Source organism: Phyllobates terribilis, unplaced genomic scaffold, assembly GCF_046119375.1.
Source record: "Phyllobates terribilis strain yellow unplaced genomic scaffold, ASM4611937v1 Scaffold_9__5_contigs__length_417890890, whole genome shotgun sequence".
Classification (NCBI taxonomy): Eukaryota; Metazoa; Chordata; class Amphibia; order Anura; family Dendrobatidae; genus Phyllobates; species Phyllobates terribilis.
The window spans coordinates 70,183,821-70,211,506 of record NW_027362769.1 but is presented as its reverse complement, the minus strand read 5'-3'; the positions used below and the strand labels follow the sequence as shown (position 1 = coordinate 70,211,506).

Sequence of the window (27,686 nt, the reverse complement as noted above, 5' to 3'; positions counted from 1 at the left end):
AGGTTTTGTAGGTGTTACTGTGTAGATCACAGGGTAGACACTGAAAGTGTCCAGCTATTACAACTGTTAACACATCCTGCCACTGCTTTATAGAGAATCTGCAGCTATGACATATGTATGATCCCCTAATAGAGCTATATTAGTGGCTATAATTATAATCACTAAACAGCTGTCCTGTTCTGTCAGACCAATGATGTATTATATGACTCCTTTCAGTCAGTCTGCAGCTCCGACTTCATCATGAGAAGCTTTTCACACTCAATAATTGGCCAAGAAGAATCATTAAATTAAAAAAAAACTTGGAAAAGTTTGATACACACAGCACCGTGCAAATGTTTTAGGCAGGTGTGGAAAAAATGATGCAAAGTAAGAAAGCTTTCATAAATAGAAGTTGATTAGTTGATAAAAATAGTTGACTTTTTATCAATCAGCAAAAATGAATGAAAAGAAAAATCTAAATCAGATCAGTATTTGGTGTGACCACCCTTTGCCTACAAAATGGCATAAATTCTTATATATACACCTACAAGCAGTTTTTGAAGGAACTCAGCAGAGAGGTTGTTCCAAACATCTTTGAGGACTAATCACAGATCTTTGTAGATGTTGGCCTGTGCAAATCCTTCTGTCTCTTCATGTAATCCCAGACAGACAGAAGGCAGTTTGTTTGCCGGAGGGTGTGAGAGCAGTATAGTAGTGAGTGCCTGCGGACAACAATGAAGCATGGAGGAGGTTCCTTGCTGCATTTCAGCAAATGGAGTTAGGGATTCTGTTTAGAATAAATGGTGTCATCAATGCTGAGAAATATAGGTAGATACTATTCCATCATGCAATATCATCAGGGAGACATCTGATGGGCTAAAAGTATATTCTGCAGCAGGAAAACGACCCAAACATACAGCCAATGTTATTAAGAATTATCTTTAGCATAAACAAGTACAATGAGACCTGGAAGTGATGATGTGGCCCCACAGAGCTCGTATCTCAACATCATTGTGCAAACCTATATCCCCGGAAGATCTGTGGTTAGCTCAAGATGTTTGGAAAAACCTCCCGGCTCAGTTTTTCAAGATCTGTGTGCAAGTGTCCTCATGATGCTTTGATGCAAAGTGTCAAATATTGATTTGAGATTCCTCCTTAGTTCATTCAGTTTGCATTTTGTTAACTGATAAAAATAAACTATTAACACTTTTATAATTGAAAACACTCTCACTTTGCAGCAATTTTTCCATACCTGCCGAGTACTTTTACACCACTTTTACATCTGGTGTTTCAGTACTTACCTTCCAATTCCACTGCGTCCTCCATGCCAACATTTCCCTAGTCCTCTGCCAGTCTTTGGCTGCACTGCTACTACCCTACAGGTGATTGCAGCAGCCAATCACAGATTGTAACTGACAGAGGTGACATTTTGGTAAAATACATCATCAACATATGAAGTAAACGAAGACTAGCGGGTGACCATGGCATTGTTGGCACAGGACTGGTAGTGGATTTGAAAGGTATGCCACTTATTGCTAGTAGCTGTCATTGGCTGCAGCGGTTTCATTACGCCTCTGCCGGATGTTGATGCCAGTAGACCGGTGAGGACACAGCAGCGAGTGCAGAGGAGCAACGTCAATCCAGGAGGTGAACATAGCATTTTCTTTTTATTATCCCACCTTGAGACCATTGAGAAAAATGTTTAAAGGGGAAGTCCGGTCTTAATTGATAAGTCTGCAGTCACGCTGTGTGTATGCTACAATTGCACTGTATGTAGCAATGTAAATCTATTAGAGTATCGCATGGATGTCCATTAGAATTGTTGTAAATTTATTTGCACGTCCCATGACATTGATTTGTGGCAGCGGCACAGCAGCAGGAGAACCGTCATATCCAACTATTCTTTTGATTAGCTTGCCTGGTGTGACGTCATCGTAGCAGAGCCACACACACGTGACGTGGCGCCATCAAAAGAAGAGCCGGGGATGACGACAGGTAAGAGATGGTTCTCCCCCTCCCTTGCCGCAGCCACAGACCGCTGTCGATTCACACCAAATCTAATGCCAGTAGTAGCTTGAAAAAAAAATGTTTAAATGTAAAAAAAACCAAACAAACAAGCAAAGTAATAGTGTACAAATGAATAAAAATAATAAATGAAGTCACAAAACTTGTATCATTTTCATGTACAGGTTAAATGATTTCTAGTGCCAAAGACCTGCCTTGAATTGCAATAGGAAAAAAGTTTAATGTGACTGATCTTTTTGTAAAGGAGGGATGGACTCGGCTGTGTCTGAGCAATATTATGAAAAGACCCACTGAAAAACGGAGTCATTCCCGGAATAAAACATTTTAGTGTTTACTGGCTGCTGCCAGCCCGCCCTGGCATTGCTTTTTATCCACTGTACAAGTTGTACTATACTTTTACAAACCAGTTAAACTGCAGACATTTCTGCCTAATTCCTGAAGGTCAGTTTTGAGAAAATACTTTGCATATAGTATAGTCATCTAAAAATAAAACTCTTCTAAGTTTATTCATTGAGAACTGCGGCACAAATTCATTGTATTGTCACATCTATTGGAGGCTTCATCATTCTAAACACTGATTAGGGTCTATCTATGCAGATTTTTTTATGGGTATACCTGAACTGATCGTCATTTCTAAAAGGGAATCTGTCAGCAGGTCCTTGCTATGTTATCTAAGCGCAGCATGATGTTAGGGCTGAGACCCTGATTTCAGCGATTTATCACTTACTGGGTTGTGTGTTGTTGTTTCATTAAAATCAGTGTTTTATCAGCAGGAGATTATCACTAGAGTTGTCTTGTGCCATGTACCTCCCCCTGCTCTGCGTAACCCCACCATCACCACTGATTAGCAGTTTTCTGTCAATCAGCAGTGTACACAGGCAGTTTCCAATCAGGAATGTGGGCGGGATTTTACAGAGCTCAGCAATCGGAGAATTGCTTGATCGGCAGCAGAGAAAACAGGGATTTTATCAAAACTACACCAAGCAGAACCTGTAAGTGATACATCACTGGAATCAGAGTCTCTGCCCCTACATCAAGCTGTTCTCAGATTTCATAGCACAAATGGGGTGACAGATTCCTTTGAAAGAGGATGTCCCACAATTACATCTTATCACCTATTCAAAAGATTACCGGATGACCACAATTCCTGAAAACAGGGGACCTGTCACAATTCCACCTATAGGTGTGTCTGAAAGAAGTGACAGTTCAGCCGTCCAATCTATGACTGGGGCGTGCTGAGGTGTCAGTATGGTGATGGAAAACTCAGCTGTCCAATTGGAGACTGGGTCGTGCTGAGCTGTCAGTGTGTTGAGTGACAGTTCAGCTGTCCAATCAGAGTGGGGGCATTCCGGGCTTCCTCCATGTGTCTGTTATTCGAGTGATTACCAGGCTATTTAGCTGGCTCTCTGCCTCAGATTAGTGCCATTTGTAGATTTGCTCAAATGATGTGTGTTTGCTCTGTTCTATGTGTTCCTGTGTTTGATCTTTGTTGCCTGACTTTGGACCTTTCCTTTGATCATCCATTTGCCTTGCCCTTTTGTCTTGATCCGCTACCTTCCCGGAATTCTAACCTCGGACCGTGACCTGACAACACCTTTGCCTTACCTCTTTATTTATGACGATCCCACTTGGTATCTGACCCCAGACCTCTTGACTACCCAGCCTCATCGCTTGTTCGTGAGTAGTGACTAGCAACACCGGCCCTGAATATCTTGTCTGAATGGACTGGTGGTTTTGCATGCACTCTGCCATTGCACTCACTATTAGGCTGACGGAGATAGCCGAGTAAAGCACTTGGCAATCATCCTCAGTACCTTAAGCAATAAATGGAGCAGCAGCCCACATGATCTACCACAGTGCCATTCAAACTGGGGATATAGGACTCTTGTGGTTGCAATCAATGTGGTCCCAGCAATTTTGTGGATAGTTGATAAATTGTAATTGTGAAATCAAAAAAGTGTTAAATTCCAAAACTTGCTTTTACCATAGATCTATAATTTGATATGCATTGTCACAAGACCTAAACCACATATCAGGTCCCATTGTTGGTGGTTTAAAGGGACAACAGATACCGTTGAATAATTGGGTTACCCCATATATATTATGGCAGATGCTGTTGATTTTGGTGCCATGTACTGACAATGATCTAATGTGTATGGTCAGTTAAATTTAGCCCTACCATTGGTATAATTGTCAGGGGTGCTGGGAGTGCGGTTGGAGTTTCACCTGAGCCCTGGAGCCTAAAGAGGGGGAGGACCCAAAAGGTCACTCTGACCTATAAAGAAGACCAATAATAGTAAAGACCCATGATAATTGGGGACCCTGTTGGCGACTTTGCATTAGGGCTGCAGATTACACCACTGAGCCCCACCTTATAGAGAGTGGCCCCATGGGCTTCCTGTCTCTGCAGGTTGAGATGCAGAGCAACAGTTTATTTAGTGATTTAACAACGATCACATCTAAATTCACCAGATTTAATAGTGAAGCTTCTATGTTTCACTTCACTTCTAGATTAGCGCTAACAGGTTGTTGTTTCTTTTAATAGTCTACGGAGTTCTATTATATGTCCTATTGTTGCTGTGTCAGCATTTTTTATTTGCTGGGGCTTCTTTATAACAAGTACAGTTAAGTCCATCAATATTTGGACAGTGAGCGAATCTTTATGATTTGGGCTCCGCATGCCACTATTTATTATTTAAAATGAAACAACTGAGATGCAATTGATGTGAAGACTTTCAGATTTAATTAAAGTGGTTTAACAAAAATATCCTGTGAAACATTTGGGAATTGCAGCCATTTTTCTACAAAGCCTCCTCATTTCAGAAGCTCAAAAGTAATTGGATTAATTACCTTTCCCATAAATAATATGTTCATTTTTAATACTTTGTAAAGAATCCTTTGTAGGCAATGACTCTCTGAAGTCTGGAAGCCATGGACGTCACCAAACACTGGGTTTCCTCCTTTGTGATGGTCCTTTACTCCAGCTGACCTCAATTGTTGCTTGTTTGTGGGTCTTTCTGCCTTATGTTTTGTCTTAATCAAGTGAAATGCTGCTCGATGGGGTTGAGATCTGGTGATTGACTTAGCCATTGCAGAATATTCCACTTATTTGCTTTAAAATACTCCTGGGTTGCTTTCACAGTATGTTTTGGGTCATTGTTCATCTGTACAGTGAAGCACCGTCCAATCAACCTTGCTGCATTTGGTTGAATCTGAGTAGAAAGTATCACCCTGTACACTTCAGAACTCATCCGGCTGCTTCTGTCTTCAGTCACATCACCGATAAACACTAGTGATCCAGTGCCATTGGCAGCCATGCATGCCCATGCCATCACTCCGCCTCCACCATGTTTTACAGAGAATGTGGTGTGTTTTAGATCATGAATCATTCCAAGCTTTCTCCATACTTTCTTCTTCCCAACATTATGGTACAGGTTGATCTCAGTTTCATCTGTCCAAAGAATGCTTTTCCAGACCTGGGCTGGCTTCTTTAGATGTTTTTGGCAAAGTCTAATCTGGCCTTTCTATTTTTAAGGTCACGTTTTGTCAGTATTTCACATCAGTATTTGTAAGCCTAAACCAGAAGAGGAACAATCAGAGGAAAAGTATAATAGAAACACGTCACCACTTCGGTATTTTTCACCCACTCCTGGTTTTGGCTTACAAATACTGAGGTAAAATACTGACCAAAAACTGAACGTTTGAAAGCTGCCTAAGGGTGATTAATGGTTTGCACCTTGTGGTGAACCCTCTGTAATTGCTCTCATGAAGTCTTCTCTTTGTGGTAGACTTAGATACTGAAACACCTACTTCCTGGAGAGTGTTCTTCACTTGGGTGGATGTTGTGAAGGGTTTTTCTTCACCATGGAAAGGATTCTGCAATCATCCACAACTGTTGTCTTATGTGGACGTCTAGGCCTTTTTGAGTTCTCGAGCTCACCAGTACGCTCTTTTTTTTTTTTAGATAATTGTCCAATTACTTTTGGTCCTTTTAAAAAGAGGCAGCTACATATTAAAGAGCTGTAATTCCTAAACTCTTATTCCAGTTAGGATGTGAATGCCCTCAAATTAAAGCTGAGGGCCTGCACTTTAAAGGGACTGTCAGCACTGAATGACTGTGGAAACCAAGTACAGGTGCTTGATGCATGATGGAGGGGCCAATCATTTAATTAAACCTTCCCACCTGCTTAGTTTACATCTATCTCCACCATTCTCCGGCCCCATGAAGCCAGAGCCATCAATCAAAGAAGAAGGGGAGATAGATGGAAAACAAGTAGATGGGAAGGTGTATATAAATAATTGGCTCCGCCGTGAAGCATCGAGTGGCGGGACTTAGTTTCAACAGTCATTCTTCGCTGACAGACCCTTTAAGCCCATATTGATAACTGTTACTTGAATATTTTTTTTGCAAACAGTTAAATGCCAAAACTTCTGTCACTGTCCAAATATGTCTGGACCTAACTGTATATACATATATAAATTTCCCCTGCGCCCAATTTTCCAGTTACAAATCCTGGCAGGCCTTTCTTAACACACGGACAATTGGAAGGAGGTGAGATACACATGCTCTAACCTGCTTGTGGTGTTACCTGGCTGTCAGTCTGGCTGTGGAGATCAGCCACAATGATCGATGGGGAGGATCTGAGAACAGGGCTCTCTCGTTTAACAGATGGAGCAGGGCTACAGCCAGAACGTGATGGCAAGGGAGGAACCTCAGTATGCGATGTAGAAGGCTGAGGCTGCTTTTCAGTAAAAGTTACTGATCTTTTCTGATCCACTGCAGGGAGAGAAGAGTAGAAGGAAGCTAAGATGAGGTGTATAATTATAACTGTACAAATCAATGCAGGTTGACTTTGATGTAGACGTAGAATGCAGGTTAGCCTCAAACACACTATATCACTGGCGGACACTTGTGCAACAACAGTTTATGGTCCCCGCTTTGTGCCTGCGTAAAAAGCTGCTGGCTGATTTGAAGCTGGAAGTGGGCCCCCTTACCTCTTGGGCCCCTGTGCAGCTGGACAGGTTGCACTAATGATATATCCACCCCTGCACTATATACAGTACGGCCTAAAGTATGTGAACCCTTGAGATAACGTAGATTGTAGATTCCAATTATGAAGCTAGCTCACAAATACCATTGCTGCAAAATATGTCAGATTTATGATAATAGCAGACACGCATTATAACCCCTTCACTCCCCTTCGTTTATGCATTCCTGTGTTTATCTCCCCTTCTTCCAAAAGCCATAGATTTTTTATTTCTCTTAAAACATGGCCATATGAGGGCTTGTTTTATGTGGGATGAGTTGTAGTTTTGATTGCCACTATTCATTTTACCATACAATATACTGGAAAATGGGATAAAAGTTTGAAGAACAGTGAAATGTTTTATTGAGTTGTGTTTTACTGTGTTCATTGTGCAGTAAAACTGACCTGCCGACATGACTTTCCATGTTAGTACAATTCCAGTTATACCAAACATACTGTAAATATACTGTATATACAGTACAGACCAAAAGTTTGGACACACCTTCTCATTTAAAGATTTTTCTGTATTTTCATGACTTTGAAAATACTACATTCACACAGAAGGCATCAAAACTATGAATTAACACATGTGGAATTATATACTTAACAAAAAAGAGTAAAACAACTGAAAATATGTCTTAGGCTATGTGCCCACGATGCAGAAATGCTCAGGATTTTTTCCTGAGCTTTTCAGCATCTCCCTGGCTGAAAAAAACGCATGCGGATTGTACATGCATTTTTCATGCCAGGGACATGCGGAAATGAAGAGTTCTTCACTTGCATTTCCGCATGCGGGTGTCAAGCGCTTTCCAAGCGATTTTAGCATCACTTGGAAAGTGCTTGACAACTTGGTCACACTATATAAATCCATGCAAACGGCATGGATTTATATAGTGTGACCCGAGAGAATGGTTAAAAATAAAAAAATAAACCTATACTTACCTTCTGATAGCCCCCGAGACGTACTGCGTTCCTGTGCTGGCTGCCAGCAGATCGCGGTACGCTGTACTGAAAGACCTGCCGTCACATGACTGTGACGTCAGCGCAGGTCCTTCAGTCCTGCGTGATCTGCAGGCAAGCACAGGGAAGGAGTCCGGGGGCCGTCGGAAGGTGAATATAATCTTTATTTTTTATTTTATTCTTTTTCTACAGCTTTTAATGGTACCTGGGTGTGGAGGAGAGTCTCCTGTCCTCCACACCCGGTTACCATCTGCACATTAGAACGCGCCAATTACGCAAGTACAGATGTAGTCTTGCGGAATTGGCGCGTTCTAATGCAAGTCAATGGCGGCAAAAACGCAGCGCTTCCGCAAAATTAATGGACATGCTGCGGATTTTTGAGCGCAGCATAAACGCTGCGGAAAAATACGCAGCATGGGCATTGAAAGTGCGGAATTGCATTGGAGACCATGGGGGAAGGTTTACCAAGCATTTCCCAAGCGTTTACGCTGCGGAAATTCCGCAGCATAAACGCTTGAAAAACGCATCATGGGCTCACAGCCTTATATTCTAGGTTCTTCAAAGTAGCCACCTTTTGCTTTGATGACTGCTTTGCACACTCTTGGCATTCTCTTGATGAGCTTCAAGAGGTAATCATCAGAAATGGTTTTCACTTCACAGGTGTTCCAACAATCTTGAAGGAGTTCCCAGAGATGCTTAGCACTTGTTGGCCCTTTTGCCTTCACTCTGCGGTCCAGCTCATCCCAAACCATCTCGATTGGGTTCAGGTCTGGTGACTGTTGAGGCCAGGTCATCTGGCGTAGCACCCCATCACTCTCCTTCTTGGTCAAATAGCCCTTACACAGCCTGGAGGTGTGTTTGGGGTCATTGTCCTGTTGAAAAATAAATGATGGTCCAACTAAATGCAAACCGGATGGAATAGCATGCCGCTGCAAGATGCTGTGGTAGCCATTCTGGTTCAGTATGCATTCAATTTTGAATAAATCCCCAACAGTGTCACCAGCAAAGCACCCCCACACCATCACACCTCCTCCTCCATGCTTCACGGTGGGAACCAGGCATGTAGAGTCCATCCGTTCACCTTTTCTGTGTCGCACAAAGACACGGTTGGTTGGAACCAAAGATCTCGAATTTGGACTCATCAAACCAAAGCACAGATTTCCACTGGTCTAATGTTCATTCCTTGTGTTCTTTAGCCCAAACAAGTCTCTTCTGCTTGTTGCCTGTCCTTAGCAGTGGTTTCCTAGCAGCTATTTTACAATGAAGGCCTGATGAACAAAGTCTCCTCTTAACAGTTGTTGAAGAGATGTGTCTGCTGCTAGAACTCTGTGTGGCATTGACCTGGTCTCTAATCTGAGCTGCTGTTAACCTGCGATTTCTGAGGCTGGTGACTCGGATAAACTTATCCTCAGAAGCAGAGGTGACTCTTGGTCTTCCTTTTCTGGGGCGGTCCTCATGTGAGCCAGTTTCTTTGGAGCGCTTGATGGTTTTTGCAACTGCACTTGGGGACACTTTCAAAGTTTTCCCAATTTTTCGCACTGACTGACCTTCATTTCTTAAAGTAATCATGGCCACTCGTTTTTCTTTATTTAGCTGCTTTTTTCTTGCCATAATACAAATTCTAACAGTCTATTCAGTAGGACTATCAGCTGTGTATCCACCAGACTTCTGCACAACACAACTGATGGTCCCAACCCCATTTATAAGGCAAGAAATCCCACTTATTAAACCTGACAGGGCACACCTGTGAAGTGAAAACCATTTCCGATGACTACCTCTTGAAGCTCATCAAGAGAATGCCAAGAGTGTGCAAAGCAGTCATCAAAGCAAAAGGTGGCTACTTTGAAGAACCTAGAATATAAGACATATTTGCAGTTGTTTCACACTTTTTTGTTAAGCATCTGCCGCTCACCTTTTATCACTAACCTCCTCCTTCGGCCTTTCACAGCTTGCTAATTCTCCTACACATGAAGACGGGAACACATTGGACCTGATCTTCTCCCGGCTTTGCTCAGTACATGACTTTACTAACTCTCCCCTTGCACTCTCTGACCATAATCTTTTTTCATTCTCTGTCAGGAACTTTGACTCTACTCAAGACACCCCCACTTTCCACACTTATAGAAATATACGCGCCATTAACACCCAGAAATTTATGAAAAAGTTGCAATCATCATTGGCCCCATTCTCCTCCCTCTCATGTCCCGACTCTGCATTGAAGCATTATAACGAAATAATGCTATGCGGCCTGGATGAAGCCGCACCTCCTACACAAAGAACAATTCGGCATAGACGGCGAAAACCCTGGCACACGCCTCAAACACATCTTCTCCAGCGGTGCTCCAGGTGCGCTGAAAGGCTGTGGAGAAAATCTAATCTGCACGAAGATTTCCTCCATTATAAATTTATGCTGAAAACATATAACTCTGCGCTTCACCTCTCCAAACAAACCTACTTTAACAACCTCATAATCTCACTTTCCAACAATCCTAAACGACTCTTTGACACGTTTCATTCTTTCCTCAAACAGCACAGGCCCCGATCACTGACCTCAGCGCTGACGATCTGGCCAATTATTTCAAAGACAAAATTGACCATATCCGACAGGAAATTTTCTCCCAATCTCCAAACGTTATGCATGCTCTCCCCCACCACATTGTATCTTGCTCACTTTCTGACTTCGAACCTGTCACGGAAGATGAAGTGATCAGGCTCCTTGCATCTTCTCGCCCTACCACCTGCACCAGTGACCCTATTCCCTCACATCTCCTTCAGTCCTTTTCTCCAGCTGTCACCACTCACCTAACTAAAATTTTCAACCTCTCCCTCTCATCTGGTATCTTTCCCTCTTCTTTTAAACATGCCAGCATACATCCATTACTTAAAAAAACATCCCTTGACCAGAACTGCACGGCCAACTATAGACCTGTTATCAATCTTCCCTTTATCTCTAAACTCCAGGAACGCCTGGTCCATTCCCATCTAATCCGCTATCTCTCAGACAACTCTCTTCTTGACCCTTTATAATCTGGTTTCCGCTCTTTATATTCTACTGAAACTGCCCTCACTAAAGTCTCTAATGATCTACTAACAGCTAAATATAATGGTCACTACTCCCTGCTGATTCTCCTGGATCTCTCTGTAGCATTCGACACTGTGGATCACCAGCTCCTCCTCACTATGCTCTGCACTATTGGCCTCAAGGACACTGATCTCTTCTGGTTCTCCTCCTATCTCTCTGACCACTCCTTCTCTGTGTCTTTCACCGGCTCCTCCTCCTCTATCCCTTTTGTGATGGATCAACCCCTTAATCCAAGATTTTGCCACATGGGGGTTGTTGTAGCGCCTATACAGCTAATGGGACATAATGTTATAAAGTGGGGTGAATATTGTGGATCGCATATTGTTAGACATTCTGTGATGTGACCGAAGCACTCTTGGCCCCCACCTTCCTGTGCTCACTTAGCAGTGGCAAACAGACAATGTGCTGATTAATGGGTTGTTGCATAACTGCTGTCTGGGAGCCTACTGTGGGTATTATCTGGTGAGAACAATGGGTGCTAAAAATAGCCTGTGTGATTCTCTATACAACCTGCTTGTGAGAATAAAAGTTAAGTTCATCTTGGAGACACTGTGCGATAGTCATATTTTATATATCCCAGTGTAAGAAAAGCCTTTCCATGTCAGGGGCCTGCAGAAGAAGATTGGACATCTGCGGATGGGGTAACTAGAACCCGTCACACCTTCCCCTTGCTGTAGGGGTTCCTCAAGGATCAGTCCTAGGCCCCCTTCTTTTCTCCTTATACACCGCTTCCATTGGACAAACAATCAGCAGATTCAGTTTTCAGTACCATCTCTATGCTGATGACACCCAATTATACACCTCTGCTCCGGACATCACCCCTGCATTACTACAAAAGACCAGTGATTGTCTTTCTGCTGTGTCTAACATTATGTCCTCCCCCTGTCTAAAACTGAATCTGTCAAAAACTGAACTACTCGTATTTCCTCCCTCCACTAACCTACCTGTGCCCGATATTGCCATTTCCGTTTGTGGCTCAACCATTACTCCCCAGCAACAAGCCCGCTGTCTTGGGGTCATTTTTGATTCAGATCTTTCCTTCACTTCTCACATGAAATCACTCGCTCGTTCATGTCATCTACACCTCAAAAACATCTAAAGAACCAGGACTTTTCTCACCTTTGACTCGGCAAAAACTCTTACTGTAGCTCTTATCCTTTCTAGTCTGGACTACTGCAACTCTCTACTAATCGGTCTCCCTTTTACTAAACTCTCCCCTCTCCAATCCGTCCTTAACGCAGCAGCCAGGATCATATTCCTCGCCAACCGCTACACCGATGCCTCTTCCCTGTGCCAGTCATTGCATTGGTTACCCATACAATATAGAGTTCAATTTAAACTTATCACGCTTACCCACAAAGCGCTCCATGCTTCAATACCCCCCTACATCTCCTCCCTTGTCTCAGTCTACCACCCTACACGTGCCCTCCGTTCTGCCAGTGACTTAAAACTAAAATCCTCCATAATCCGAACTTCCCACTCCCGTACCCAAGATTTTTCGTGTGCTGCGCCAATTCTTTGGAATGCACTACCCAGGACAGTTCGATTAATTCCCAATACCCACAGTTTCAAGCGGACCCTAAAAACCCATTTCTTTAGACTGGCGTATCGCCTCCACACACTATCTGTCCGTCCCAGTTGTCCGTCCCAGTTTTCCCCCATATTAAAATCTTCTTCAATTTCAGGCTCATACCAACCATGCACATAATAGCCTCGGTTAGGACTGTACACATACTGGCAGGTGACCAGTCCATGTATTATTTATCCTATTGAGTATATCAAGGCTGCATTATATAATATATGCACATTCTACCTTTTGTGTCTCCCCCATTTCCTCATAGACTGTAAGCTTGCGAGCAGGGCCCTCACTCCTTTCGATATGAGATATGCTTATTCTGTATTGTCTGTATAAGTCCCCCCTAAAATTTGTAAAGTGCTGCGGAATATGTTGGCGCTATAAAAATAAAAATTATTATTATTATTATTAAGTATATCATTCCACATGTGTTAATTCATAGTTTTGATGCCTTCAGTGTGAATGTACAATTTTCATAGCCATGAAAATACAGAAAAATCTTTAAATGAGAAGGTGTGTCCAAAGTGGTAAAAAAATTGGCTTATGTAGCCATAACTTTTCAATTTTTCCACCGTTGGAGTTGCATGATGGCTTTTTTTGCATTTTAAGTGGGGAAAAGGATTAATTTTCATATTCTTTTTAATTTATTTAATACTTTTAAAAACTTTCCTTTAAAATGCTCTTTTTTAAAAGAATCTGTTAACAGGATTTCACTCCCCAAACTATTTGTAGGCACATGTAACTCTTTCAAGAACAAGTCCAGAAATACCTTTACATGGCCAGTCCATTACTGAAAAATCAGCATTTGAATTGATATGCAAATAGGCTGAAGTGCTATGGTAGATCTAAGCCACTGTTACTCCAGCTCTATTCTCATCTTAGCGCCGCCACCTGCTGCTTGACTGATAGCTCATTTGCCTAAACTTTAGGCCCCAAAGTCACGCAGCAGAGAAGATGCCAATCAAGCAGGAACAGAGCTGGAGCGACAGAGGCTTCAGATCCACCATAGCCATTTGAATATTAATTCAAACACTGATTTCTCTATAACAAACAAATGGACTGGTCATGTAAAGGTATTGCTGGACTTGTGTTAGCATGAGCTACATGCACATATAAATAATTTGGGGGAGTTGAAATTTTGCTGATGTGGCGCCCCTGAGGGTTCAGTCGCCACAGAGATACTGCACCTCACCCCAAAGTGTGGTGTCTCCCTTCTCTCAGGTAAGATGGGAGTGCTGCACGAAACCCCAAACACCTGCATCCATCACTACACTGCTCCAGGCCGGCTGGAGGGGCAACATGCAGAGCACAGCTGCTGAGCCCTGTCCCTGGCTGGAGTGGGGGGGAACCCAAAGGTAGGGGGAACCAATAGTGGGTGTGGGTGGAGGAAGTAGCTACAGTAAGCACTTATACAGTAGATATAAAAGAGAAGCCATTAGAGTGAGGTCAGTCCAGTCAGTAGTCGTTTTAGTGAGGGCTGTTCAGAGGAACAGTCTGGGAGCAGAGGCTCATCAGGAGCTCTGCTCCACAAATTAGGGCCTAGGATAGAGGCCCCGGAGGAGAGCAGGGAGTAGGCTCCGTTCTAAGGAAAGGATCCCAGGGGGTACGGCGCATGCAGGACGGCATCCGTATGCCCCGCTCCTGCCAGGTGTCAGGAGGGATCGGTTGCTTCATTCTAATCTCCAGGGGGTCAGGTTGGTCCCGGATCCGACGTACAGGAAGGACTTCAGCATACCCGAGCGGGATTGAGAGTGGGCAGCTCAGGGCAGCAGGGAGAAGGACCAAGTGTAAAGACGGTCAAAGTAGGAACACGAGAAAGTGGGGTTCCGCCAGGCATTCTTAAGCTGCCTGAAGAGGGATTGAACCCCTGTCCGGTGAACGCGGTGCGACGAGGGAGGCCTTCACCTGTGAAGTGCACTTGTGATTTGCCTAAGAACTGCAAGTAAAATCTTGGACGACTGTATCGAACGGCCTCTGACTGTCTCTTCACTGGCGCCATTCCTCCTCCCCCGCACTACAACGCCCAGCTCACCATTCATCTATTTTTCACTGCCCTGAGGCCCGCTCCACCTGTGGGGAGCCGTACCATCTTTAGCTGCCCTGACATCTGCCTCAGAGGACTGCTGCAGCGCTGGTGATCCTCACCAGACACCACAGGTGGTGTCACGAACTCTCTGAACTTTTTGACTAATAAGTGATACCCCTTTGTGCACTGACCGCCATGGGCCAGCCACCGTGATAACTCCCAAAGAGTACCCCATGGCCCTGGGGGCGAGTCACTGACATATTCCTTTCAATCTTTATTTTTTGAACCTTCGAGCATTTGATCACTTGTTTGATTTACTGTATTATAGGACGAAATTACATTTTCCCTCCGGCTGCCATTACTACCCTTCAGCATCCCTTGATCATATTGCAGGAAGCCAATGGGAGCCACTGCATGAGCACAACGGTGATCACACTATTTAAACACTGCTGTCAATGATTGACAATGGCACTTAAATGACTAAACAGCAATAATTGGAGACAGCTCTGGTCCATGTCTTTGTGTATCGCAGCCGCCATCTCTTGGCTATGGGGCAGGCTCAGCTCCTAAGCCTGCGCCACACACCTGCACCTGACATATAACTCACTATACTGTCACATGACGGTAAACGGTTAAGTGTTTCTTCACCGCATATGTTGGGTAAGCAACAAGAAGAGTCTAAATTTCTCTTACGGCATATACTTCACTTTTTACTAGCATGGTTGGTCATGTGACCCCAAGGCATGCACCCCTACCTGTATCCCCTGACACTGACAGGTAGGGGCGCATGCCCTGGGGGTCATATAACTATATTTGCATCTCTGTAGGCCAGTAAGTGGACTGTACTATTTTGTTTAAGCGGGACTGTAGTTATTTATTCTAAAATTTGCATTTATTCAGGGATCTGTATTTTGGGATTTGGTCTTCGATATATATATTTATTTAGGGGGTTTGGTCTTCGGTTGGTGTATGTGTATTTAGGATGTCTGTATTTATTTGGGTGTCTGGGTCTGAGATGTATATGGGATCTATTTATTTCTGGGGTCTGTATTATGAATCTCGCATTTATTCCGGTGTCTGTATTCTGTGGTCTAGTCTGGGTGACATAATTATTCTGACCTTTGAATTTATGTAGGAGTTATAGGCTAGACCAGTCCTTCTCAAACTTTTTCTACTCAAGCACCATCAGGCAGTCCAAAAAAAGGCTTAAATCTCACCTGATAGACCATAATAATGTCTGGGCCCACCATCTGTAGTGGGAGTCCATGCTAAAATATCTCTCAACTTTGCTTTTTTGTCTCCTGAACTCAATAAAGCAATATGAAATAAATTCATTAACAAGTGCAAAACCAGACAATTTAGTTGCTATACTAAATATTACCGCAGCCATAGAACGGAAAAAGCAGCATAGGATCATGTCTGTGAAAACTATAGAGTCTCTCCAACCATTAGCTGGCACCTCCCGGTAAGGCCAGCCTCACAAATGATCTAGAGTCAGTAGTTATTTTTCACATTTGTTCAGTGGTTAATATTCTGGAACCTGATCTGTCGTATGCATTCATTATGGGGTCTGTATTTACTCTGAAGTTTGGTCTTTGATTTGCAGTGATGTCTTTGGATATGCTATTTATTTTGAGGTTTATTAATTCCATGTTATGAAAATTATGTATGTATAATAAGGGCACTCCGGGGGTGACCTCATGGCCAGATTGCCCTCATCATAATATTTTTTGGGCGACCATCGTTGGCAACTATTTCCGTCAAGGAGCGTTCTTGTTGGTCCACTTCTGGCAATTGAGAGACATAGTATAGCTTCAAGGAGCCATTCTTGGCTTCCTGCCCATCACCTTCTCTATGACTTAGTTGGCACGTCATCGCGCCAGTTACGTCGTTTAGCATGTACGTGCTGGCTACAAAAGGAAAGAAGCAGAGCTGCAGGGGATTGCCAGGAGAAGTAAGTTATTCTTTTTTTCTTTAAAGTGAATGATTTGTGGTGGTGGGTGGGAGAAAGGACCTTACATTATAATGAATTGGGGGTGGGAGAGAGCACAGTATATTATAATGAATCGGGGATGGAGAGTGGGAATAGAGGACATTACATTATAATGAATTAGAGGTTGGGGTGGGAAAGAGGACATTGTATATTGAAGTGGGGGTGGGAGAGAAGACATTGCATTATAATGAATTCTGGGTGTGGGGTGGGAAAGAGGACAATGCATAATGCATTGGGGTGTATGTCATTATAATGAATTGAGAGGAGGACATGTAATTATAGTAAATTAGGGAGAGGATGTGTAATTATAATAAATTGGGGGAGGACGTGTCATTATAATGAATTGGGGGAGGATGTGTAATTATAATAAATTGGGGGAGGACATGTAATTCTAATGAATTGAGTGAGTGGAAAAAGCATAGTTGGGTTGAGGACACAGGATAGTGGCTGGTAATAAATTGGGGTTATTTATATTTTTATTGGACGGGGTAAACAGTGGCTAATTATAGTTAACGGGGAAAACAGTGCTGGCTCATTAATTTATACTTTGGGTGGTGGGTTGCACAATGGCTAATTAAATGTTAATGGTTGTTTTTTGTGTATATATTCCATGGCACAGTGTGGGGGATTCATTTTTAAGCAAACAAATATATATCTATATATCCTTTTTATTTTCATGGGCGCAGTGTTCATTCTGGCAAACTCTGCAGTGACCGAGTCACAACTTTAGGACATCGACATGAAATATTTTAGTATCGGACCATGCAACGGTCTTGTTACATAGATGACCAGCGGCACTAAATGACCATTGATCGTAAAACCATTAGCAATCGGTGGTCGTTTAATAGCCTGTTGACACATGCAGACTGTAGTAAACGATGCACACTGAGCGATCTGTAATAGATTGTTCATTGCACATAGACTGCCATTGTTCTTGGCAGCGGGAGTGTTGTTTACAGAGAACGATGATCTTTTGTGTTCCAGAAAAGATCATTTCACACAATGAACGAGCGTTTTCCTCATTCATCGGGTTATCAGCAGCCTGCTTACACTGAAAGATTATATCTTAAGATTGATTGTTCAATGATTATCTTTCATTGTAAATGCAGCTTTACTTGCAGAGAGATGATGGGAACAATACTGTTGTTTGCAAAAGAAATTCCCTTATTATGTATGGCTCTGTCCCTTAGTATATAGAGTCTTCTCTAGTTATGTATAGCGCTGTCCCTTATTCCATAGCATCCTCTCTTGTTCTATATAGTGTCATCCCTTATTACATGGTGTCCTTTATTGTTATGTATAGCGCTGTCCCTTATTCCATAGCATCCCCTCTTGTTCTGTATAGTGTCGTCCCTTATTACATAGTATCCTCTATTGTTATTTATAGCGCTGTCGCTTATTCCATAGCATCCCCTCTTGTTCTATAGTATAGTTCTGTACATAAGGGAAAATAACTTGATTGTCTCCTTACATATGCAGATGTGCACCAGAGTACCTGTGTGTTCATCACGTGACCAATCACATGACCTCCTAAAAACATCATGTGACATGTCATATGATACATTGGGTGCTGGGGGGCCCATACACCCTAAACTGCCCTGTGCCCTGGCTACCCTTAATTCGCCCCTGTATGCACTACTATGAATATAACCAATAGCAATATTTTGGGGCATGGCCTATTTACAACTACTGTATGTAAATAGTTGGTAAATGTGAGAAACAGTTTGGGCAATGCTTACCACACCCACTCTTGAAATCTTGGAACCTGATGTAACACCTTAAAACTGACATATAGCACAATCACTGCACTGTCAGAACCTGCCGGCCTACTTGTAGACCAGTTGCTGTGGCACTGGGTTGTGCTAGAACCTTTGGAGGTTAGCAACCCATTCAACACTAGATACTTGACTTAGGGTCGTGCCCTTTAACCCATTTGCAAAGACCACCAGTAATGTTCGTATTCAACCCTTCTTTTCTGATGATCCAAAGACTATAATTTTGAAATGATTTTATTTCTAGGGGTGATATCAATTTGCTTTATCTGCCTCGTGCACTAAAATGCATTTTACCAGTTCTGGATGGACATTCACAGTCCACAGTGAGTCTGTCCTGAGGGCACTCAACATTGGGCAGAAGGAAAGTCAGGAGAAGACAGTAACCTTGCCCCTATATTGCATTTATGCATAGAACAACCCATATAGGATAAACATATATGATATTCCAGTATTTGTCAGTTTCTAGACGGACTATTCCACTGTGAAAATGCATTTATTGTCCTTAGTGATGGATAGAGCTGAGCACATTTATCTATATTTATGGAGTTTCTATGAGGTCCGTGCAAACGTCTTTATACACAAACCAGCCTGTATTAAAATCATGACAAAAAACTCCCAGAAACATGTTGGCTGTGGGCACACACCTCCGTCGAAACCGGCCGTGCACCACTACAAACAAACAACTTCAAGAAACATGAGATGAACAAAGAACACAGAGTTTTTCAAATTGAGTAAAAAAAATGTCGATTCCGACTTCTCCATCAGGACTGACGGCTATAGGAAGTCAACGGCAGTGAACTCGCTGATTCACGCTTCTTCTGCCCATAACCCCGCAACCATCAGGGCCGTCGCGGTTGGACAGTTCCTGAGGGTCAGGCGGATCTGTTCCTCCCCCCAGTGTTTAGAAGCCCAGGCTACGACTCTCAGGACGAGATTTTTACAACGTGGCTATAGTAAAAGCTCAATTAAAAAGGGGTACAACAGGGCTAAGGCAACACCTCACTCCCAACTTCTATACGGTCATAAGCAAGCTAAATCAGCTGAAGGTCAGACACGATTTATTACCTCATATAACACAAAATGGAACAATATGCGTGCCATTCTAAAGAAACACTGGCCCATACTCCTCACAGAAGCCTCTCTTGCGGGGTCCATTGGGGACTTTCCATCCATGACCTCTAGGAGAGTCAGAAACCTTAGCGATTTAATTGTTAGGAGCCATTATGTCCCTACCAACAAGACATTTCTTTCTTGCATTCCAACCCACGTTGGGTTGCTTTCCCTGTGGTCATTGCTTGGCCTGCGCTAATGTCCAACGTACCCGAACCATTGACTCTGCAGCAGGAGATAAACAGTTTCAAATTCAACATCAAATCTCCTGCAATTCCACTAATGTTATCTATTATGCCACCTGTGGATGTCCACTTATTTACATTGGCCTTACATCAAGGGAACTCAGAGTCAGGGTTCGGGAACACGTTAGGGACATTGCCACAGCCAGGTCAGTGACAGACCCCTCTGAATTAAAGACACTCCCTCGCCATTTCCGTCAATTCCATGACTACAACCTTCATCACTTTCTATTCGTGGCATTGACATTGTTCACCTTGGGGCAAGGGGCGGCAATCTCAAACGCACCTTGGCCCAGCGTGAAACTAAGTGGATTGTCAATTTGGACACGATGGCCCCTAAGGGATTGAATGAGACCCTTAGTTTTGCCCCATATTTATGATTGGTTTTGCCACGTGCGCTCTCTTCATAGAATCATAGAATGGTAGAGTTGGAAGGGACCTCCTGGGTCATCTGGTCCAACCCCCTCTATCTTCCTCTATTATAATTAATAATACTTAATTTGGGGTCCCACTTGATAATCTGAGGTGTTGTGTCTGCAGCAATTTTTATATTTCATTTTATATAGTTGTTTTTTATTACTAATTTTATGTTGTTTGTTTATATTTGCCCAGGTTGGCCCTCTCTATTTCTAGAGATGTGCCTCAACTCAACATTTATACTTCACAGTTATCTTCTCTCCACTGGACACGCCTATCTCATCCAGTCTTAATGTTCAATTTATGTTATTTTTCATGAATTTGCCCTGCCTTTGTTTTTTTGTATTGGTATTACTACTATATGTATATACTCACCTACCTTGGCATTCTGAGCGCGTGCGCCCGGCGCATTCATGTCCCTGGCCTCGGGTCTGTTCTGCTCCATGCGCATGGGCCATACACATTATGCCATTGGCCGGGTTCCGGTCACGTGGTTCACCACGTGACCGCTCACCTGGGTATTTTAAGGTCCTTGTACACAACATTCCTACCTTCCATTGATAAAGCCGTATATACTCCTAGCGAAACGCGCGTCGGGAAGCGGTAAATATCTACACGATACCTTGGGCACTGCGTTCATCCAGGGTAAGCGATGTTGCTGTTCATACACAATGTCTGGCTGTCTCTGTGCTCATAGTGATTCCTGCTACAGGTTCTGTTGTTGTACTGTCATTATGGCTAAATTATGCTAATTACACTATTTACATACCACTGGGTTATGTTAAGCCTCTTAGCCTTATATGAAACCTGAAAGTGGCATTTCCTTTAGTTCTTATACCATGTGATGCAAGACATTTCCCTGGTAATGTTTGCGTCCTTGCTGCTACCCTCCATTTTCCTCCTGCCCATGTCTTTTTATATTTACATGTATTGTTGAATTGTATGTGCTAATAAAGGTACAGTATATTGAAATTTTTTTATTCAATTTGAAAAACTCTGTATTAAAATCAGTAGCTCTATGTAATGTGAAATGGTGAAGAACAAATGCATCAAAAGAAAAAAGCAGGTCATGAATCAGTTTCTGTTTGATCTGGTCTGTAGAGAAAATGCCCATATTATACATCATTTTACATCACATGTCGTTCAATACAGGTACTAATGTAAATTGCAATTGTCTAGGGCCAATAACCTTTAAATCCCAGAGGCCAGGCAACTCTACGTCTACAACTGTCTCAGCCCACAACTGGTCTGAGCAGACACAGAGCATGGGGAAATCTGTAATCCTCTCCATTAGCACTACTACTGGGAATCCAAAATTATACTTTCTAAGTAATATCTTATAATCTGTAATGTGTATAAGCTGTTTTCAAATGTATCAGTCTCTTTGACGGGTAAAAGAGAATAGTTTCTTTATTATAAAAAAAACACAAACAGAACTTGAATACTGTAGCAGGGTAGCCACACAAGTGGTATTTTAAGTGATAAATGTGATGAATTGTGATTTATTTAGCTGCAATGGAGTGAAGAAAAGAAGACTTTCACATCACCCATCCATCTAATCAGCCCATGTCTTGAGCTGCCTATTCAAACTCATGAGGAGTCAGCTAAGGAGGCTCCTATAAAAAGGTCAGATATACTCACATTGTCTGCCAGTCTAGAAAAGACTGCGGCAAAGCTTATAGGAGATATAATCATCACCATGAATGATATTAAGGACTAGGACTATAGTCTTTCTGAGGCGCTGGGCAACAGACTCAGAGCTTAGACAATTAAGATCCATTTACAGTGCAAGTTTATCGTGAATGAGCGTTCCTAGAAATGCTCTTTTCATGATAATCCTGCAGTCTAAACAGGATGCCGATCACCCGTTGTGAGCAAAACTCTTATCCATCAGGAGAAATGATTTTTTGACCTGCACAAAAATCATCGATCTTTGCAAAGCATCATCATAGGACTCGCACTGCTAAGAACAATGGCAGCCTTCGACAAATCACTCAGTGCGCCTATGAAGAGCGGTCTACCTGTGTAAACAAGCCTTCAAACTACCGCCGATTGGTAAATATTTAATGTTCGGCAATTGTTTAACAACACAAAATCAGGTGCTGTAAATGCACCTTCAGAGTGTGGTGATGCTATACTATTATTATTATTATTATAGCAACATTTATTCCATGGCGCTTTACATGTGAAAAAGTGGAATACATAGCAAAAACTATGATGGCGACTGGTACAGGAGAGGACCTTGCCCGCGAGGGCTCACAGTCTACAAGGGATGGCAGAGGATACAGTAGGTGAGGTACAGCCAAAAATTGATTTTGTTGATATACTGTTTCTGTGTGTGTGAGGATAATGAAGCTGGTTGAGGTCAGTTTTAAACCAAATCAACTGTGTCTGAGTGAACGTTCTTCCTGTGCCAGTTGTATAACCCAGATGATGGAGATCCCATAAGAAAACTTGCCCCCCTTTGGTCACAATACATAAAAACTCATTGTTACCTGCTTTTTGATCTTCCTCACGTATTTGCTTGGCCCGGGGCTGTATACTTCTGCGCGTTGTTGACAGTCTAGCCCCATGCCGACTCCTTGGTTCAGTTTGAGTTTTCTGGCGTGAAAGTAAAGGCCTTCGTAGCTGAACCAGGTGAGAAGGAGAGAAAGCCCCCTGTTACACCATAATACAGGGGAGATATTAACACTCAGGAAGATTCAAGTTCGTAAGTGCCATTGGGCACAGGTGGTTCAGAGAACCTTGTCGATAATCATATGTTCCTTGCATATCTGTGTTTTTAACTATGTTGGAGATGGACCTCAGATTTGCTTACAAATGTGTTTGACTTTGTTTCAAGCATAATATTACTGCTGCTCCATTCACAGTGTATGGCACTGATGGGTGCAACACATTTGGCATTTATTATCTTTCCAGTGCATAAGTGATAAATTCATGTGACTGGATACAGGAACCATTAAATGAATCAAAGTTAGCAATAACTTTAGGCCAATTTTGGTGGGAAATATTATTCAAGTTGTCAAAAAAACATCAAATATCCAAGGAACTATAATAGTGCACTATAAAGACCACAAAGTCTAAATTATAAGTTGCCTTATATGACAATGACATCTGAACATCTGACATAAGTCACTAAATTAAAGGTTAAATGTCCCATCTTTAACAGAACATAAAGAGTGAGTTTTGTATCTAAACGAATGCAGAGCCCATCACAGTCAATTAGAGTTTTAGTCAATTTTATTTTAATTATTTCTATTTGAATTGATTGGAAAGGGACACATGGGATCTAATTGAATGCTATAATCAATAAGGCAACTATCCTATGGGCCATTTTGGTTACATGTGCAGTTTATTCGTATGTATTGAGATTTATCAATATTGTTGTAGATGGAAGCATTTAAAAGTAGTTTAACATTTTGAAAATGCAAAAAAACTCACCGTGCTGTACCACATAGCACATTTCTCTTCAATATACTACATTTATATGGTTTTATATATATATATATAAAGGGGTTGTCCACTACTTCAACAACTCTTCCTTAAAGGTGGAAGTCAAGTGAAGTCAAGAGAAGTAAAATAGAAAAAAAACGTATTCTTAATTCCCTGACCGGCGCCAGGTCTTGTGGCATTTGCGGCACTTGCATGATAGTGACTGCATAGCTGATGTGACATTATGGTCAGGTGCCAGTAATGGGCTGCAGCACTCACACCTCCCCCAGATGTCAGAGTTTTGTCCAAGGCAAGTGTAAGCACTGCAGCCCATCATTGACCACTGATTGGCTGTAGCATTCACATGACATACCGTCGCACAAGGGCTGGGAGACCTTGCACCAACATTGCTAAAACAGTGTCGGTATAGGAGGTATGTATAAGGTGTTTTTTATTTTATTCAGTAGACTAGGGCATTTAAGAAGGAGTTGACCAAGTAGTGGACATTGTTGGTCTAAGTTGGTCTGTTTTTTGCAGCTAAAACAGCTTCCATCCTTCTGGGAAGACTTTCTACAAGAATTTGGAGTGTGTCTGGGGGAATTTTTGCCCATTCATCCAGAAGAGAATTTGCGAGGTCAGACACTGATGTTGATCAGAGTTGGCACATGCAGTCAGCAGGCAACATTCTGGCTTTCCCTACACCTAGATTCTTTCATCAGATTGCCAGATAGAGAACAAGGATTTGTCACTCCACAGAATACCGTTTTCACTACTCCAGACTCCAGAGATGGCTGCTCTACATCTCTCTATCTGACACGTGGCATAAACCTATGCCATGAAATTCTTGGAGCAGTTTCTGTGTGAATGTTAATGCCAGAGAAGATTTGGACTTTGCAGTTATCGAGTCAGATGAGCACTGTCAACTCTTATGCATTATGCTCTTCAGCCGTGATTCCACTCTGCAACTTTATGTGGTTTTCACTTCATGGCTGAGTTGCTGTGGTCCCTAAACACTTCTAGTTTTGTATAATACCACTCACAGTTGATCGTGAAATTTCTTCCCTTCTCAATGTTCAACTAACACCTGAATTCAATGATTAAGAGATGTATACCAATACTTTTGTGCATATATAACCTTAAATTGAACCAAAGTTGGTGCATTGTATGACTCTTAGTCACACTTTTTTTTTTCAAAAGTTGATAGTAAGCATGTAACACAGCATTACACATAATGGCTCAGCCTCTATAAAAATTGCTGCAGTGATCTCCTTCAAAGGAAACCTGACATCTGGATTTTGCTAAGTAAACTACCGGCAGTGTCAGGTTGGCGCTGTTACACTGATTAAAATTATACTTGGGTTGAAGAAATCCGTGTTGTGGTTCTTGCTTAATCTATTTTTGCAATTTTGAGTTAGTGAGATGCTCATGCTCCAGGGCGGGCCTGTGGACTGGTCTTTTTTTGGTGCTCTGGCCTCACCCTCATTATTCTAGCTTAAATGACAGATCACTGAACCTTCAGTTACCAGCCGCATATTCTAAATAATGCGCCTGCGCATTTAATATTGTGGTCTTCAAAAAAAAATGGTCTCTAACAAGATGGCGCCAGCAGCGCATGCTCAGTAGCACCTATCGGCAAGTGATGCTCACAATCTGCGCAGGCGCGGCCCACTGGTTGCGATGCTAGCGCAGATTGAGAGCATCGCTTGCCGATAGATGCTACTTAACATGCGTCGCCGGTGCCATCTTGTTGAAGCCCAGACGGATTTCTTCAACAAAGGTATCATTTTAATCAGTGTAACAGCACCAATCTGACAATGCCTGTAGTTTACTTAGCAAAATCCTGGTGACAGGTTTCCTTTCAAGTTTTTGATCTAAGAGGAAGGTGGAACATGCATGTTATATTTTCACATTTTGGAGGGCATACTGTCTCTTTACTATTAAAAAAGCAAGTAAGTAAGATTGAAAAGTAAGATCCAATGGCAATTTTTTGATTCATTTTGGAAAAGTATATACAAGATAAAGCTGTAGAATAAAATCATGTTATTAAGTTATTATAACAGAATTATAATGCAGTTATACAGGATAATTAACTAGAATTGTAAAATTGCAAGGTTAGAAGGTAAAACATGCAAAAAAAGGGGTTACCAAGAGAAGCTAAACTGCATGAAATGTTATTCTGCATCATTCACATCAGTTAAAGGAAGATTGCAAAGGCTGAGAAGTATTATTTTATAAAAGTAGCAAATTTATAATCTTCAAATCAAATTATTATATGGTGATATTTCACAATAAGAAAACAAGGAAGTTGATGTAACACCATTTTATTAGATTACCCAAATAACTCATATATTCTGTGCAGTTTGGTTACAAACAAATCAATCTTCTTGCATGTGAATGATACAAATAATTATTTTATATACTGTTTGTTCTGTGTAAATGTGAAGATATCTTTAGAATGCGTTTCAATGATTGTATGGGAAGTTGCACTGATATTAGTAATCACAACTTAAAAAATTAAACAGCCAATTATTAATCGTGCATTATATGCACTGGGCTACCAAATTCACAATAACAACCCCCTCCTAGCACTATTTCAGTTCTCTTATTCAGGATCATTAGTGGTTTAGGTGATTCTTACATAGTCACAAAGCATTACATATCTAGGGAGAAAAGCCAACACTGCAAGGGAAAGGACCCGGTTGGAAGGGAAACATGGAATGGCCAGGAAAATGGTTGAAAGGGCTTTCTAGGACTTTCCTTATTGATAACCTATTCTAAGGATACTGCAACTCTGCTCCCAGCTCCCATTGTACACTGCATCACCCAAGGACAGACACTGTACAGTGTACAGAACTGTGCTGTTCCAGCTCTGTATACTGTGTACATCTGGCCACCATGGAAGATGTAGTCAGCTGATTGGTGGAGGTGTCAGAACCGCATAATCTGATATTTATGACTTATCCTATGTACAGGCCATCAATATCTAAGTCTTCGAAAACCCCTTTAATAAACAGTGCAAGCACTGGCTAAAATATAACTGAGGAAATTGGGTGAAGCTTAAACAGGTTATCTGACAAAAGCATTTGGATAGGAAATGAATGTATGAAAACTATGGGCTCTACTTCAGGGATTCACAAAATCTTTCAAACGCCCCCATTTTGAAGTTTGAATGTAAAGGTGGTCAATCGTGTATGCCACCACATTAGCACGCTAGTGAACAAATGGAGATATTTGGTATTTTTCTGGGATAATCCCTTTAAGCTTTGACCAATTCTCTCAGTCATCTTCTAGCCAGTGCTTTCTCTTTTTAATAAAGGGGTTTTTCAGGACTTACATACTGAAAACCTGTATTGGGAGAGGTCACCAATACCAGATTGTGGGGGTATAACACCCGGCACACATGATCAGCTGTTTGCATCTTTCTCGTGGCAGTTGGATGTACACGGTGTAAGAGCTGGAACAGCAGATCACTGTACACTGTGTAATAGCTGTCCTTAACCACTCCAGCTCAGCACCCAATGAAATGAGATCTAAGACTATGTTGTCCTGTGTAACGGCAGCATGATATTATACAGGGCAGCATTGTCTGATGACAGATCTGTCTCCAATGAGAGGTGAGCTGCGGGTTCACTCTCCTATTAGTGCAAACTGCACAAAATTCTGCGGTGTTTGGAGCTATGAAGGAGTACAATAGAGGTCAAGTCCTCTTTCTCTTTGTAGAAGGTATTTGTATTAATATATTGTCAGGACCACTAACCCACATCTAATCCTGTTCACTGATGCTGGAGATAACTAAAATGAGATAAATGAAGATTTATTATTAGTCCCATACAACAACCCCCCAAAGATAACTTCACACTTACAAGGTCGGGATAGGAGATGAAAATGTTGCGCAAGCATAAGTGCCCTGTGCTGTCCAACCACATGTTATCTTCAATTCCCCTGGATCTTATACTCATGTAAGATACTGGGAGAGAACAAGGCCGTATACATGTAATATATTATTACAACATTATGTGTGAGTAATAGAAGGTATTTTCTT

General features: G+C 42.1%; 1 protein-coding gene across 23 annotated transcripts in view; it reads right to left on the bottom strand.

The window, feature by feature from the left end:
• Window positions 1–27,686, bottom strand: part of UNC80 (unc-80 homolog, NALCN channel complex subunit) — a 222,737-nt gene that overhangs the window by 6,344 nt on the left and 188,707 nt on the right. For 17 of the 23 annotated variants that reach the window (XM_073646576.1, XM_073646583.1, XM_073646596.1 and 14 more), the window contains 2 exons: window positions 22,708–22,870; window positions 6,594–6,781 (listed from right to left, as the gene is read on the bottom strand). In XM_073646576.1, coding sequence (XP_073502677.1) covers window positions 6,594–6,781; window positions 22,708–22,870 — 351 coding nt within the window. Of the gene's footprint in view, window positions 1–6,577; window positions 6,782–22,707; window positions 22,871–27,686 lie in introns of all 23 variants that reach the window. The other 6 variants (XM_073646580.1, XM_073646590.1, XM_073646598.1 and 3 more) reach the window with 3 other exon arrangements.